The sequence below is a fragment of the Nycticebus coucang genome, chromosome 9 (genome assembly GCF_027406575.1).
Source record: "Nycticebus coucang isolate mNycCou1 chromosome 9, mNycCou1.pri, whole genome shotgun sequence".
Taxonomy (NCBI): domain Eukaryota; kingdom Metazoa; phylum Chordata; class Mammalia; order Primates; family Lorisidae; genus Nycticebus; species Nycticebus coucang.
Window position 1 is genome coordinate 4,868,641 of NC_069788.1, and position 15,973 is coordinate 4,884,613.

General features: G+C 37.8%; 1 protein-coding gene across 2 annotated transcripts in view; it reads right to left on the bottom strand.

Moving 5' to 3' along the window:
* BCKDHB (branched chain keto acid dehydrogenase E1 subunit beta) overlaps positions 1-15,973 on the bottom strand; it is a 212,014-nt gene that overhangs the window by 39,094 nt on the left and 156,947 nt on the right. For both annotated transcript variants that reach the window (XM_053602731.1, XM_053602732.1), the window contains one exon: positions 12,944-13,030. In XM_053602731.1, coding sequence (XP_053458706.1) covers positions 12,944-13,030 — 87 coding nt within the window. The remainder of the gene's footprint in view (positions 1-12,943; positions 13,031-15,973) is intronic.

The window sequence follows — 15,973 nt, forward strand, 5'->3', positions numbered from 1 at the left end:
ATCCTGTACTGCAAGACACTCCTACCTCTTGCCCCGTAGGGCGGAGAAAGTATTCGTGGGCACAGTCGAGCCCACAGAATGCCGAGTCTGTCCACAGTGAGAGAAATATTATAGTTTAGCTGCAAAGATTCACATGGTCACCAAAACCGGTGTGGGGAACACTGTCAGGAAAGGCAAAAGAGAAGGAGCAAAGGGTGGGAAGGAGGTGAGAGGGGAAGAAAGAGAAAGAAAAAAGATAGCAGTGCCATCCAGAAGGCAGAGAGGCATCCAAGCCGCCGGCTCGCTTGTGGCTCCCGAGACGCAACACAAATACATAAATATAGGTTAGTTAATACAGACTCAATACAAATGTATAAATATAGATCAGTTAATACAGACTCAATACAAATAAAGGCTAGTCGTGGGCCTATTTTATAAAGTACATGAGTTTTAGTAAAATGGATCCTGCAATTAATTTACTGGGTAAATTGATAGCTCCATACATAATTAGACATTCCGTCACATCAGAAAACTATTGCTTTGTTATTTTAAAGTACCTGAACTATGTTTCACTATGTTTCTGGAACTGCTGCAGGAAAGCTGGTTTTAATAAAATATAGGATTATGTGATTTTGGAATATTATTCACAAAATATGTTCAAATTGGTCTGCTACACACACTTATGTAGAAATCTATGCCCAGAAGAGTTCATGGTTAAAAACAAAGCACAAAGTTCGTGTTGGGGCAGACGCAGGAGACGCATCAGTAATGAGCTAGAAAGGAAAGACTAAGTTTCAATTTCTTTACTGCCAATAGAGAGTTAACCATTGGTATTAAAATAAGACTAGCAGAATGAAACGAAAAATGGTGCTAGAACACTTAAAAATACAAGCCATCTCACGGAAAATCGAAATACCGTCTGGCTGGTTCTGAAAGTACTCAACGACACAGGCCTGGTAAGCATTTTATTGCTCTTTGAAGCTGGGAATTTAAAATCAATCCAGAAAAGAAATGCAGAAACATTGCAATTATGAAAACTAATCCTATCAAAAGATAGGAAATAATCAGGAAACCTTTAAGGAATAGTACAATAGTAATTGTGTTTGATATAGTCACCTTAAGGCACTTTCAAAAACAAATATTTAGATTCCCTTTAAAGAATAGTCACAAATTATACATTTTTTATCTAATAATTTTAGTAAAGACCTATAGATTCTTTGCGCCATCTGAAATAAAAACTATCTCAAATAATATCATTATCTGATCTTCTAAGCATTAAAATAGAAAAATGCATTTCTTCAAATGGATCAGGAAATAAAAATAAAGTTCCTTCTTTAACTTAACTTGAAAGAAAATGAACATTCAACACTTCTCCAATCAAATGCAAATTTTGTGACATTTCTAAAAATTAAAATGACATCTTGAACATTCATATTGATAACGTGAAAAATCAAAACAATTATAAACTAGGTGATTTCTGCTTGTATCTTTCATTTTCAACCGCTTGTTTTAATTTTCATAGGCGTTTAGATTCAAACCAAGCTGAAAATTCATTAGCAATAGTTAATTTCTATTTTAATGTCTACTTTAAACTCAGCCATGTTTTGGTGAGCTGTGAACTCATTCATAAAAATAAATGATGGCCCTTAAAATAAAATGCAAACTAATTTTATCTACAAATTCAATTCTACTAAATTACCAAAATAAAACAGGCTATCAACAGCACCCATTTCATTGCCAAGGGTCATGACAAACTCGCTCAGAAATTTAGTTTTGTCTTCAGGAGGCAGCCTCCGCCTGTTACTGCTGACAACAGAGGTAACATTACTTGGCGAATTTTATGTGACTTGGTGTTTTCCTAAAATGTTGCGCAAGGCAGCCAAGGGGAATGGCCATGTCATGGACACGTCCTCTCCTATCTCCCTATTTACAAAATTTTAAATAACCTTATTGTAGTTTAAAAATTAAGACAAGGTTGTATACTTTAAAAATATATAACTTGAAAGGCTGGGCACAGTGGCTCACACACACCTATCATCCCAGCACTCTGGGAGGCCGAGGCTGGCGGTTTGCCTGAGCTCAGGAGTTCAAGACTAGCCAGAGCTAGAGCAAGACCCTGTGTCTAAATACAGCTGGGCTACCAAGGGTGACAAAGTGGGACTCTGTCTCAAAAAGAATAAAAAAGAGAGAGAATAATGCACACATATGTATAACTGGAAATATAAGAAATTACTACACACTGATAAGGAAAAAACCTTATTTAAATATTATTAAAGCAACTATAATTGTCTTTGAGGGCACAACCAGGTTTTCAAGGATCATTCATTAAATAGAAACTCCAACTCTGTAGGTACCAAAAGCTACTTAAAGGTACCACAAATCACGGACACCACTAACTTTTTAAAGAAAGTAATGCTTTCTTTACAGAGAATCTATTTTGCTAATTAAATAGTCTATTCAGCCTATTAAAACTTGTTGGTAAATACAGAAACACAAATATCTTCCTTAACCTCGGTATAGAATCATGAGGAAAACGGTATCCCCAATTTATTTAAAAGAAGCAACACTTCATTGAAAACCCTAAATGGAAAGGTGAACAGCAGCACATATCAGGGCCCATTTCTGAAGTTAATGTGACAAACACAAAAAGGGCATCATTTTGGGGGGGGTCAACAATTTGGAATGGTGGTATATAAAAGCAAACCATTCAATCTGGTCATTTCTGTGGCTAGGAACTTACACGGACGAGATAAACCAACAAAAATACCATTCTCTGTCAAAGAGATTGCTAACAACAGTGATGTCTGCAGGGAAACAATTCCCTTATTTATTGAGTTCCTTCTTAACGCCAGGCATGGCTCTAGACACTGGGCTTGCAGGAGCAGACAGACCTCACACTCAGGAAGCTTGCCTTCTACTCAGAGAAAGACACCAAACAATAAATTAGATGCCTGCTGACATCCCACGGGCTGGAGAGACAGTGAGGCAGAGGGACCTGACAGGGAACAACTTTTGGAGGAATGCCTTTGAGGTGATTCCAAAAGAGATGAGGCAGCAGGGAATGCCTTTCTGAGGTGATTTCAAAAGAGAATCCACATCTTTTTTTAAAAAATAATATCTAATTCTTTCTTTCAACTCCTGAGTAAGGGCCCCACCTTTATAACATAACCTTTCAGTTAGCTGAACACATTTCCTTTCAAGCATTCCAGCTGTTAATTTTCCCATCCAACTGGCCGGTCAGCCTTAAGAAGGATGTGCAGGCACTGTGGCTGTGAGTGCACCAGGGGACCGCTGCTGACGGGAGAAATGGTTAAGACTGCATGAGAGCAATGGGGGTGCTGATCATGAGCCAGAGAGGTGACACCAGGATGATCTTTTTTCTAACTGGCTCTCATCCAAAAAAATTTCAACAAGCGTGATGATGGCAATTCATCATAAAGCTAACACCAAAAAAAAAAAAAAAAATGAAAAATAAGCAGTGAATCCAACGTTAGCACCCCAGTATCACTGACCAATTAATACAAAAACATTAAATAATCTGAACACTCCAATACAGTGCTACTTTCATTTTTATACTGAGAGCAATGAATCAAAATCTGCCAGCCATGGGTAAGACAGAACTGAATCTATGCAGTGGGGCTTCCACTGACTTTAACCTGTATCACAATCCTGAGTAAGGAACCACCAGTACTATGAATGGTAATTCCCAAAATTCACATGTACATGTTAAGGAACCATGTCAAAATAACGTGAAAAGTGAAATCATTTTAATCAATTTTGTGAGCAAAATGGGCTTTCTTGCTGAAAATAACTGGGAAGATTTAGAAGCATAACCTTGCCATGTGGGAGAGACATCTAATTACAATAAAGCTTTTCATTATCACAAAAGTGATACATACATGTGCACTCCAAATGAAGAAACTATTAGGAAGAAAATAAAACCAGTAAATTTGCAAATTTCCTTCCCTATGCCTAAATATACGTATATACAAAGTTGTTTTTTCACAAAATTGGGCAAGTAAAATGCTGATAGGTTTATATAATGAGCCTTCATTTAATATTATATCCATACAAACATTAAAATGTTGGAAATTTTACCGATCTTAATAAATCTATAACATTCATCAAATACATAAACCGTACCCTATTCAAATATATTCCGGCTGTCACCAGTGTGGTTTCCAACATCCTTCTATCGGATAAGCTGTACTGAGAACACACATTTTTCCGTGTGATCCCCGGGTGAGGAGTCTTAAGAATTCCCAAGTAGGAGGACATGTAGAGAGCCTTGGGACACATTCCCCAACTGACTTCCCAGGAAAAGGAATCAATTTCTATATTTCCCCTTCACCAACTCAGCACAAAATGTATTTTTAAGAGGTGCTACCCTTCTAGGTAACAAATAATATCGCTATTTCATTGTTAAAATTCACATTTTTACACATAACTGGCATGTTTTTTCTTGCCTTTGACTTTTTAAATAAAGGTCCGACTGATCAACACTGACATGTAGGATGCTCGTCAGAGCACACACGTTCCAACCCAGTCCCGGTCATTATCTTTTTAATGTTTCCTCTTGTCATAAAAAATTCATTTCATGCAAATATATTAATCTGCAGCAATATTCTTGAGCCTGTTGCTTTTTTATTTTGTGCTTACAAATTTCTTATCCATCTTACTATCGGTTATTTTCTACATTTTTCTTTTAGGTTTTGTTGTTTTTTTTTTCTTTTTTTAAGTTAATTTAGAGTTTATTAGGGGAATGGAAAGAAGGAAGATTTAGGAGGTGTTTAAAACATGGCTGCTAAACGGAGGACCGGGAGGAGGGGGAGGAAATTGAGCCTATTTCTAACTATTCCTCCTTCCCTTAAAAGTCAAGTTTCTTCAAAGAGTTGTCTACATTCATCATTTCAAGTCTTCACCACCCATTCACTCACCAGCCCAAACACAATCCAGCCTCCATCCTGGCCACTCCCGTGTTTGCAGCAGCCACCAACATCTTCCAGCTGCCACAGCCTAATCCCGGGAAGGATTTAAAACGGCTGGCCGTGTAGACCACAGCCAGACTCGTCCCCATCTGTCCTCTGTAAGGCTCTCTCCTACCCCTTCCTTCTCTCTGGAGACACCACCTCACCCTCTTTCATAGCTCTTCTTCTACAATTTCTCTTAAACATCTCCTTAAACTCAGGAGCTGCTTCTTCAGAAACTCCCCCCTTCTTAAGACTCTCTTCTTCCAATGTGATCCATGACGTTAGTCACCACCATAAGATGCTGAATCCCTCTCACATTCCTCTGCCTTCGATTCTCTCCTGAGCTTCACAGACATATGGTCATCCCTTTCCCAAACTCTACAAGTCCAAATGCACTTGGCATCTTCCACACACAGTGCTTAGACGTGTTTTGCAATGACAGTCCCTATCTCACTGAAACTTCACCTCTGTTCAACATCACCCAAGCTAGAGCCCAGTGACGTTTGAGTACTGCCCTCCGCCCACCTTTCCATCAGCCCCTTCAGCCCCTGCCCCACTCCACTCTAGTCAATCAGCAGGTCTTTCTTTCAGATTCTTCCTCTCTAAAATTCACCTTCCTCTTCCCCCTCCACTCCATGGTTTAGAAGACCCAAATCTTCAAGACTTCAAATCTTCAAGTCTTTAGTTTAAAAGACACATCTCTCCCCTAGTTTACTCAAATACGGTCAGACATCAAACAGGGATATACTCTGAAAAGTGCCACTGGGTGATGTCATCACTGTGTGAACCTCTGAGTGTCTTTACACACACCTGTGTGATATGACGTCCCACACACCTAGGCTGCATGGTATAGGTTTGCAGCTGAGTGCTTCTGTGTTACAAATTTGTTCAGCATGTTACTTTACTGAATACCGAAGGCAACTTTAACACAATGCTAAGTATTTCTGTATCCAGACACAGAAAAGCTATGGATAAAAATACTGATTATGGGGGCCAGGTCCAGTGGCTCACGCCTGTGATCACAGCACCCTGGGAGTCCGAGTGGGCGGACTGTCTGAACTCACAGGTTCGAGATCAGCCCGAACAAGAGCGAGACCCCCAGCTCCAAAAACAGCCGGGTGTTGTGGTGGGTGCCTGTCATCCCAGCTACTTGGGAGGCTGAGGCAAGAGAATCACGTCCCCAAGAGTTAGAGTCTGCTAAGAGCTATGACGCCAGGGCATTCTACCAAGGGGCAACAAAGTGAGACTGTAGGAAGGAAGGAAGGAAGGAAAATAATACTGATTACACATAATCTTATGGGATTACCTGTCTCTGTAAGTTTGTCTGAAATGTCATTGTGCAACATGTAACTATAGTTTACTAATGAATCTCCATCCCTTCCTGCCTTGCTCCTCCTCAGTGAATCCTCAACACAATTGCTAAAGAGTTTTCTGACTTGTAAATCCATCTATATTAACTTCCCCATTAAAATCCTTCAACTGTACCCTTTTACCTTAAATGATGGTGACCATTATTTTTTGAGTTCCTATTTCCTATTCAACAGAACTCTGTAAGGTACATTGAAATATTTGAGAAAACTGGAATTTATATCTATGTAAGTTGGCATCACGCTGTCCTATTTCTTCTACGGCAGCGGTTCTGAACCTGTGAGTCGTGACCCACAGGAACTGTATTAAAGGGCCGCAGCAGGTTGAGAACCACTGCTCTACATAAAATTCCACCAAGAGTTAACTTTCTTGCCACATCTGGGGTAGGTGATCAAGTCTTTTATAATCCTGCAGTTCTCTAAATACTCTATTTAAGCATGTATCCTACTACAATTATCTATTTATCATCTATTTTTTCTAAATAAACTCTAAGTGTCCCTGAGAGAAGCACTCCATTTCTTAGATGAAATGCCGATATTATGGCTGTGCCCAGGATACTCGATTAAAGATAGTCACAGAATTGTTATCATTCAGGAAAGCAGCCAATGTGGTCATCATACTGGAGTCAAAGGGGGGGGGGGCAGGGATGAAAAATAACCCTGGAAACCCTGGTGTGGGTAGATCAGCATCTTGAACGCTGACATGAGGATCTTACTGCTTTAGCCAAAGAAGGTCCATGGGAGCAAGTGGACAATGAACAAAATTTGATGTGTGTTTTAAGAAAATAATAAATGGTAATGTGATGAGAGGTGAGAGGCAGCAAAGAAAGAAACCACTTCAAGGTCCAGAAAGAGGTGAGCAGAAATAGAGCTCATTTTAAGTTAAGCTGATTTCCATAACTGGCAAATGTCCAAGTGCACAAACTTACCTTTGCTCACTGTCTCATGTTTAAACCCTTCTACATAAACCATTTTATCATACACAACTTTCATCACTACCAAAAGTAACATGAAGTTGGAATTTTGAGTCTAACCCCCAACAGCAGGTCAAATCTTGAAAGTTTCCAATTTAAAAACTTCAAGAGGAGCCAAGCAAATGGTTGAGACTGCCCAGGAAAGAAAAGGGGACAGGAAGAGAGGGTCACGGTGAGATGTGGCCACACTCATGCTGACGTAGAAGGAGACCAGATGTGTGAGGGCAAAGAGGAGGGTCCATGAAGGCTCATCTATGAATAGGGAAGAATCTGTGGTCACAGGCGCCGCTTACAGAATACTCAACAGGCTTCAGGGCAAACTTGCATTTTTTTAAAGGCCACCTTCTATCTGAACACGCTGTGTCAAACTGCTCCCTGGTGCTCTGGCTTCATCTCTTAGTATGAAAGTACTTCTCCTGAGTGCTTTGTCTGTTGTTGTCATTGGAAAACGTTTTGCATCACTGATGTTTCTTTAATTGACAGTACAAAATTGTGGTAAAATATTCATCAAATCACTACTCTGATGATTTTCTCTGATGACTCAATTTATCGGCATGGCAATTTTAATTAAACATTTTCCACAATGGTAAAAAATCAAAACAGTATCCCCAATTCTTCAAACTGAAGTCTTCAAATGGTGTGCTTGTAAATTTGGCATTAATAAGAAGTTTATAAGAAAAAAAGTCCCTTTGGCATAAACCTTCTGGCATGAAACCCTGAGAAAAGCAAAATTCTTTTACATGAAAATTATAAAACTTTTCTTTTACAAAATGATTCACGTAGAGTCTATAAAAATCCCTTCAAACTATTAGAATCTGATAATCTTATAAATAGATGTCAGTGTGCACAGTTTCTGAGTTCCAATTCTTAGAAGACAGACCATACAGAAAGGATGTACCAAGGGTACGGAAACTTACCATCCTCTCCAACTGGACTCCATCGTGGTTATTGTTTCCATGTGTTTAAAAAAAAAATATTCAAACCTTTAAGCCAACCACATCCCTAAAATTTTTGGCACTCTTATTAAGCACTATATCCAGACTGGGTTGGGGGGGTTATTATCACACAATTCTATCATATTCAGAATTTATTTCATCATTATAAGAATGTGTTACAAATTAATAATAAAGATTGGTTTCTATAATGCTTAAAAACTTACGCTATTTAAAGCTGCTAAAATATCACAAATTATTTGGTTTCTCTACTGAAATAAATAATGCCTATGTTGAACACTGCATTCTAGAACATAAAATACAAACTCATTTGAAGGAATATTAAAACGGATGAGGTTCACACATTTTAGTACACTAACGACTTTGTTTTGAAAAGCCATAGCTATAGAAAACTGAATACAAACACCATATAAAATTAATTCACATAATTTTCTGAAACAGTGAAATCTTTGCTCCAACTACACAGTAAATAAATCTGTGCTACAAATCATGCAATAAAAAGTGAATGAATTATGTGCGCTCTATAGTCTTTGCGCTTTTCCACAAATCGGGGTGTAGAAGCATGACTCCCTAAAACAAAGGCCTCAAGCTGCAGTATGTGTCAAATAAAAGCAGGAAAAAGTTCCCTTGTTGCAAAGTGAGAACAGATGGGAATGTAAACTAGATAGGGAGAGACAGTGAGGCTTCGGATGTCCCACAGAGAGGTCTTCCCCAGAGCAGGGCCAAGTACACCAGCCTCAGCTTGCCCTGCCTCCCAGTTGACCTTCAAATTAAACCCGATAGGAATGTAAAGCGCTTCATAAATTAGAGGCACTGTTTTTCTGTTTTTTTTTTTGGGGGGGGGGTTGCAAGCATTCATCTATGAAAAATTTTATGAAAAACCTTTTAATAAATACGAGTTTAAAAAAAAAGTATGTCTAATCAACATAAAGTAGTCTCCTAATCACTTTTGTGAGTTTACATTATTTCAAACTAAGGGTGTTAGCAATAACTTTTTTTTTTTCTGTAGAGACAGAATCTCACTTTATTGCCCTCGGTAGAGTGCCGTGGCGTCACGCAGCTCACAGGAACCTCCAGCTCCTGGGCTTAGGTGATTCTCTTGCCTCCACCTCCTGAGTAGCTGGGACTACAGGCACCCGCCACAACGCCCGGTTATTTTGTTGTTGTTGTTGCAGTTTGGCTGGGGCCGGGTTTGAACCCGCCACCCTTGGTATATGGGGCCGGCGCCCTACCCACTGAGCCACAGGCACCGCCCAGCAATAAACTTCTTTAAAATAATAAATGGCTTTATGAAGAAGCTGCAGGCATGAGCATACTTCAATTGTGTATAGCAAATTCCCTGTATGATGGAAGAGTCATATGTCGTAAATTAAAGAGTTATGTCAATAAATTATGATAATCTATATTCATTCCTTTCATATTTTATCTGCATACTAAAAATAATCTTTTAATAGTAACATCAATAATCTGTCTTATAATAAATGTTCCTTTATCGGATGCTTAATTTTACGCAGCATGATACAATTTTCCTATCTAAAAACACCAATTGTAAGAATATTCACCTCAGTGCTGTGTTCCCTTCAACATTCTTTTATTTTTATTATAGGTATTTAAAATTTGAATGAACCAGAGTATTTCAGATCTTCAGGTGTTCTCAGGTTTTAAAAACAATAATTTGATTGTTAATAATCGTTCTCTTAAAATATTATTTTAAGAGCAATTTTGTAGGATTAACCTTGAGCTTTTAAAAACTTGCCACCTATCCTCCACAAAATAATGCCTGCGGAGCAATTTTTGTTCTCACTTTCACATAAAATTTGCATTGGTAGAGACAATAACCTGCTATTTTAATCAACAGTACTCAAATTTATAGACCATTCTCATCCATAATTTCAAACTTCTTTTCCAAAACGACAATAAAAAATCATCCATGTAAGATTTTGCCTGCCGTCCTGGAAAACTGGCTTTCAATACCTTAACCCTGATTTATCTGTTTTAACCTTACAAAGTACAAACAAACAAAAAAATACAGAAATATGAATGATTCCAAGTGGCGAGAGCCACCGCACCTCACACCGAGGTGACTTCAGTTTAAAACACCCCAGGCACTGGTGACAGGACACAGGTTCCCCTTACCAGAGGGAAGGAGGCCATCACAGAGATGCTCCCTGGAGAACACTGCCATAGTGGGATGTGTGCATAAAGTAATTTCTGAGCACTACATTCCACTACTCAGATTACTCTAAATTACATGCAAACATTACTGCTGGAAAAGAAAATGAAATTTCGCAGTGTCTAGCTTTCTTTCTCGCTTTCTTTTTTTAACCTTCCTTACCAACACATAAAGCCACAAACACCAAACACTGGGGATACCATGCTCATTAAATTTGTTAAAATTGAATTTCTACACTTCATATTGGTGTAAATAAAATCTAAATTAGGCAAAAGCAATGATGTACACTTTCAAATTCATCCTCATCTCAATAAATCTGAATTCAAATTACCCAAATGTTAAACACAGACCCTCCCAACAAAACTGATATTACAGCATCGCCTTAAGTCATTTTGTGGTTAGCTGATTGAGTAAATTTACCATGGAAAACAGAGAACGTTTCATAATGACTTCCATTTTTCTCTTTGGGTGGGGGAGGAGGTTTTGAATGAGAATACATATGCAGGCACTTAGCATTCATTCAAGACCTCTGCCCTAGTCCCAGACATCCTACTGCCTTTAAAAACTTCATGAGCACAAGCACTGTGGATGACAAACATTCTTCTGTAAAAGGAATAGAGTTGGTTTAAATCAACATTTCTCAAGGTACAGACTGCGGACACCTGAGAATCTATGAACATAGTCTTGAGTATCATAAGCTCTCCTGTTCTTTTAGGGTATCTTCATATTATGATATAAATATAATTATATTCTGATAGGCGCATTGACAATTTTTACTGCTAACAATTACCACATAATTTCGGGGATCTAATAAGTTAATGATTTTTGCGGCTAGCTAGTTTCCCTGTCTATGTTTCATTCTTAATAGCGTTTCTCAAACTGGGAATCACTAAGATATTCTTGGGGCCTGAAAGACATTTTTCCATTAACATAAATCCGAGAATTATTCAAGACCAGGAGACGCTAGGTTAGATCATGTTCCTAATTCCTTTCCAATCTGAAAAATATTAGATTCTATTGTAGTCTCCCAACGATTTACAGAGATCAAATTTTATAAGCACACCCAGAGGAAGAAAACTTTGCAAGACGAGTTGTGTTATCTAAGTTCTGCTTGTTTTCCTTTTACAATTATGCACAAATGAAACTTTTGAGATAATTATTACAGCAGTAAGTGGACAAAATCTAACAGGCCTGTCAAAGTTGCTTTTAGCAAATGATAGCACTATCATTTCAAATGGTTCAGTAGAATACACGTGAGTCAGAAAGTACAGTTTCTTTTTCCCATTTTGCCTCTGGCTTGAAGCAAGCTCTTAGTATTACAGTGATTTATTCTTGCATCCCCATTTTTTCCCCACAAATGTAGTATATATCATGCTACTCCATGAATAAAAGGCACAACGAACAAAGGGTTATGTTATATAATGATAGTGTGTTTCAAATTTTAATTTATACAATAACTAGGAAACCAACAAATCTACAAAACTCAAATATTTGCTTTTCTTGATTTTGTCACTGACTATATAACATAAAAAATAAATTTGTTTTTGAATGTAAATGTGGATTATTTTAATCTAGTTTTTAAAACCTTTGTTTAAATCTGCTTTACATATTTTAAAAATATTTAAAATTTTGCCAGTTAGCATTTAAAAATATTTTACTGGTAAAAGTAACTCTTTACTCATTAAAAGTTTAAAACTATAAACTTATCACTACTCACATATCATAACTTTAAGTCAAGTTAGTAAGCCACATACTCTTACAGAAATTCCCTACTCATACATTTCAACACCAGTAATGTTTGCAAACTGCAAAGATTTTCTAACTTAAAAATGCACATACCTTACATTTAAAATAACTTCAATTTAAATATCAGGGGGAAAAAAAGGCTTTAAATTATCTTATGCATATCTATCATACAAATGTGAATAAAAGTTTTAAGTAAATTTCTTCCAGAAACAAGTGTATAATATTTTTTCCTGATATGCAGCAGCTTAAATGAACATTTTTTAAAAATCAGTTTTTAAAACACCTCTAAAGCACTTCTATAGCATAATCTAACTTGATTATTAAACTAATAAATTACTTTTTAATTATTTATTGAATTTAAATTAGTGAATTTGGAGAGAGGCATTTTTAGAAGGGAAAGGCTGTGAAAATCTAAGACGAATTTCATAATCAACCCATTCCATAACCACCATAAATTATATTAGGAGTTCTGTCAGATTCAGACTTAAAAAGATTTTTCTTTTCCTGTTAACCTAGCAGATATAACCCATGGTAGCTTATTAAACTCAGTTCAAACTTTTTTCTTCCCCTAAGGGATTTTTCAGCTTTCATTATTTTAAGATCTTTTTTTTAGAAGATGTAATTACAACATTAACTAAAAAACAGTGAGTCTGAATCGGAAAGGAACTGCACATTTCCAGAAGGCGCAGGCTTTCATACGTCGTGATGAGTAATTTATGCTCTTCTGGAGGAGGCACAAGCCATAGCACAGTGTTAGAGCCGGCGCGCACGGTCACTCTACCTGAACCGTGGAGCTGATCTCCGAGGCAAAGCCTCCCGTCAAAGGAGCCTCGTGACTGATGAGCAGACGTCCTGTTTTGATCACAGACTGAAAGAGAGAAGCAAAGCCTGGGGTTGGAGAGGAAACGTATTTCAAGCATACGATGGCCGCTTAATTCAGTTATAAAAATATTTAAATTCAACAAACAGTATACAAATCAGTAATTCAATTTTACACCAAGTAAGTTACAATTCCCTTGTAAGAGACCAGTCAACTCATTTTCGCACTTGAAAAAAATTTTTGCAGTATAGTTTATAACCCCTGTAGAAAAGAAAAATGAGATCCGTGATTCCATGCATGTAATTTTAAATACATACTCATCATTATATCTGTACGTTATAAACTGAGTTAATATTTCACATTTAATATTGCAATATCAAATTTTTTTTATATTACTTTAAGAGTCAAACTGTGTTTGTTCATTTTGGGGCATTTTTGCATACAAATAACAATGGTTTTAGGAAATAATCGTTCTGTGGAAAAGAAAAACACAAAACAGCACGTCAAAACTGTATAGCAAAGGAAAAGTTCAAGCTCCTAGGAACCCAGCAGTAAGAAATCACTGCACAAGGAAACCAGCAAAGCCCTCTCTGCCGTGAGCACCAGAAGCTGGTTGGTGACATGCTGCATTGTCAGGTCGAAGCGTCACAGACAGTCAGGACGCATCAACAGTGTCTGGACGTCCTTCTACACAATGTGCACCATACACTCAGCATAATATTAAATCAAAAAGTACAGCTGTGACATCATGGGATTCCAGCTGTGTTGGCAGGTAAAAACTATTAAAATCAACAGCAAGTTATTGCTTGAGAAATGTTGACCAATTACCTACCATATTACCAAAGAGAAATGGTAGTTTTGTCTCTAAATTTCTAATAAATTGATATCACTTTCTTAAAATCTGTTACTGTTTTATAAATATAAAATATCCCAAACAAAAATACACATTAAGATAAAATATTTCATCCATTCTAGGTAATTATAGTTTAGGATTTTAGAAGTATGAAGCAATTTCAGGCAGATGTTAGTCCCCAAGATACAGCCAAAAGCTGAGACAAAGATAAGTTACTACATCACTTATGCAAATAGTGACTCAAGAAAACAAAATCTGATGAGCACCCTAATGAAGGCCAGCCCATCCCCAAGGGAATGCTACCCCTGGGATAGTCATATTTATCTTTCTATGACTGTGATTAATTATGCCATTGGTAAAAGTCACAAGTTAAATTTCAATGCACCTGGATAGAAAATCATAGAGACAAATTTCCATAATCACACACACACAAAAATATATTTTCAAAATACTCTCTCAAAGATGTTAACTTTAAGAATAACCAATAGGGGGGGAAATACACCAGGTTTGAAAATCGGACCTTTCTCATAGCTCTGAAACCAAGAATTCTGCCAGCATAAAAGTATCTAAGGTTGAGCGCCAAAATCCATCATGCTAGATGGTACATCAAATTTCTAGCAGGTAGAAATGAGAAACTTATATAAAAATGCCATTACCCTAAAACCCCACACAACCAAACTGGTGCTTTTCATCTGAGCTCAGGCTACTCGAGACCAAACACCAACCTTCAGAATGATCCCTGAATCAACAGAAAACCAGGGAAGACAGTCTATGCTTGCTGCCTGCCGTAGAGCAGAGAAACTAAGCACAGATGACCCAGGACAAATGCTTCCACTCCGTGGGGTTCATGCAGGATGACGTGTGAGCAGATGAATCCCGAGACCTCACTGTCCTTCAACCAGGGAAAGACTAAACACACCAGCACACAACAATGTGATAACATATTATGCAGCCTTGAAACAGAGCAAGGATGTCGGGTGGCGCCTGTGGCTCAAAGGAGTAGAGCGCTGGCCCCACATGCTGGAGGTGGCGAGTTCAAACCCAGCCCTGATCAGAAACTGCAAAAAAAAAAAAAAAAAAAAAAAAGACCAAGGATGTCAGAAGATGCCCATGATAATCGGTAAAATAAGCAAGCTGCAGAACAACATAATTTCATCTATAAGAAAAATCATCTTGGTGGGGGCACCAAGAAAAATATCTTTTCAATGTGTACGTCGAGAGAACATACATAAACAGTCCCGAAAGATTCCTTTTTAACTGAAAGTATGAGAAAGGGTCTTTTTACATTGTGTATTTTTAGATCATTGAAAGCAGTCTGAATAAATCTAAGTTAAAGAAGAAGAAAGCCCTTGAATTGAAGGCGAAGGTAACAAGCACATGTATTTTGCAGTCATAATCTTCTCAGAGCACGATGACATTTTCTAAGCTCTCCCACGACTAGCTCCAGGAACACGGGAATCCTGAGACTCCAACCCCAGCAGCAAAAACACAACACAGACCCAGCCATCAGTCTTCCCGCCCCATCCTGCTGATCCCCCGCACACCAGGGTCACGTCCAGCGCATCACTTCACCCTCCAAGCTACTGGACACAAGACAAAACGAGACGTAAACTCTCAACATGAGCAGTTTAAGGTCTTCAACAACTCTGTGTGTGTGCTACAAAAACTTGTGTTCTCAGATGGAGTTACACTGACAGATACGGACAGAATTCCAGAAATTTCAAAAACACCAAGAAATGGAGGGTAGACACAATGAAAACGCTTTGAGTTTCTGGAAAATGCTCCTTGTCTACAAATGAGTGAAAGAGAAAGTGTGGCAGGAGGAGAGAGCTCAGAAGTGACGCCCATAAACGCCAACGGTGACTGTCGGGAAGATACCTGCCTGCTGGGCTCCCAGCTGAAAATTTTACAGAAACTTTCAGTCTCACTATCAAAAAATTAACATGCATTAAACTGTCTGCGTACACTGTTTTGTGAGGTGTAGTAGAAATTCCATTTGGTATATGCTTTTTGTCATTCAGAATTTCAATTTACTATAATTTCTGAAGATTGCTTTTCTATACTATTTTGTTAATATTATGAAAATGAAATTGCCACAAATGTAAAAAAAGTAAAGAAAATTTTGCTCTTTCTATTCT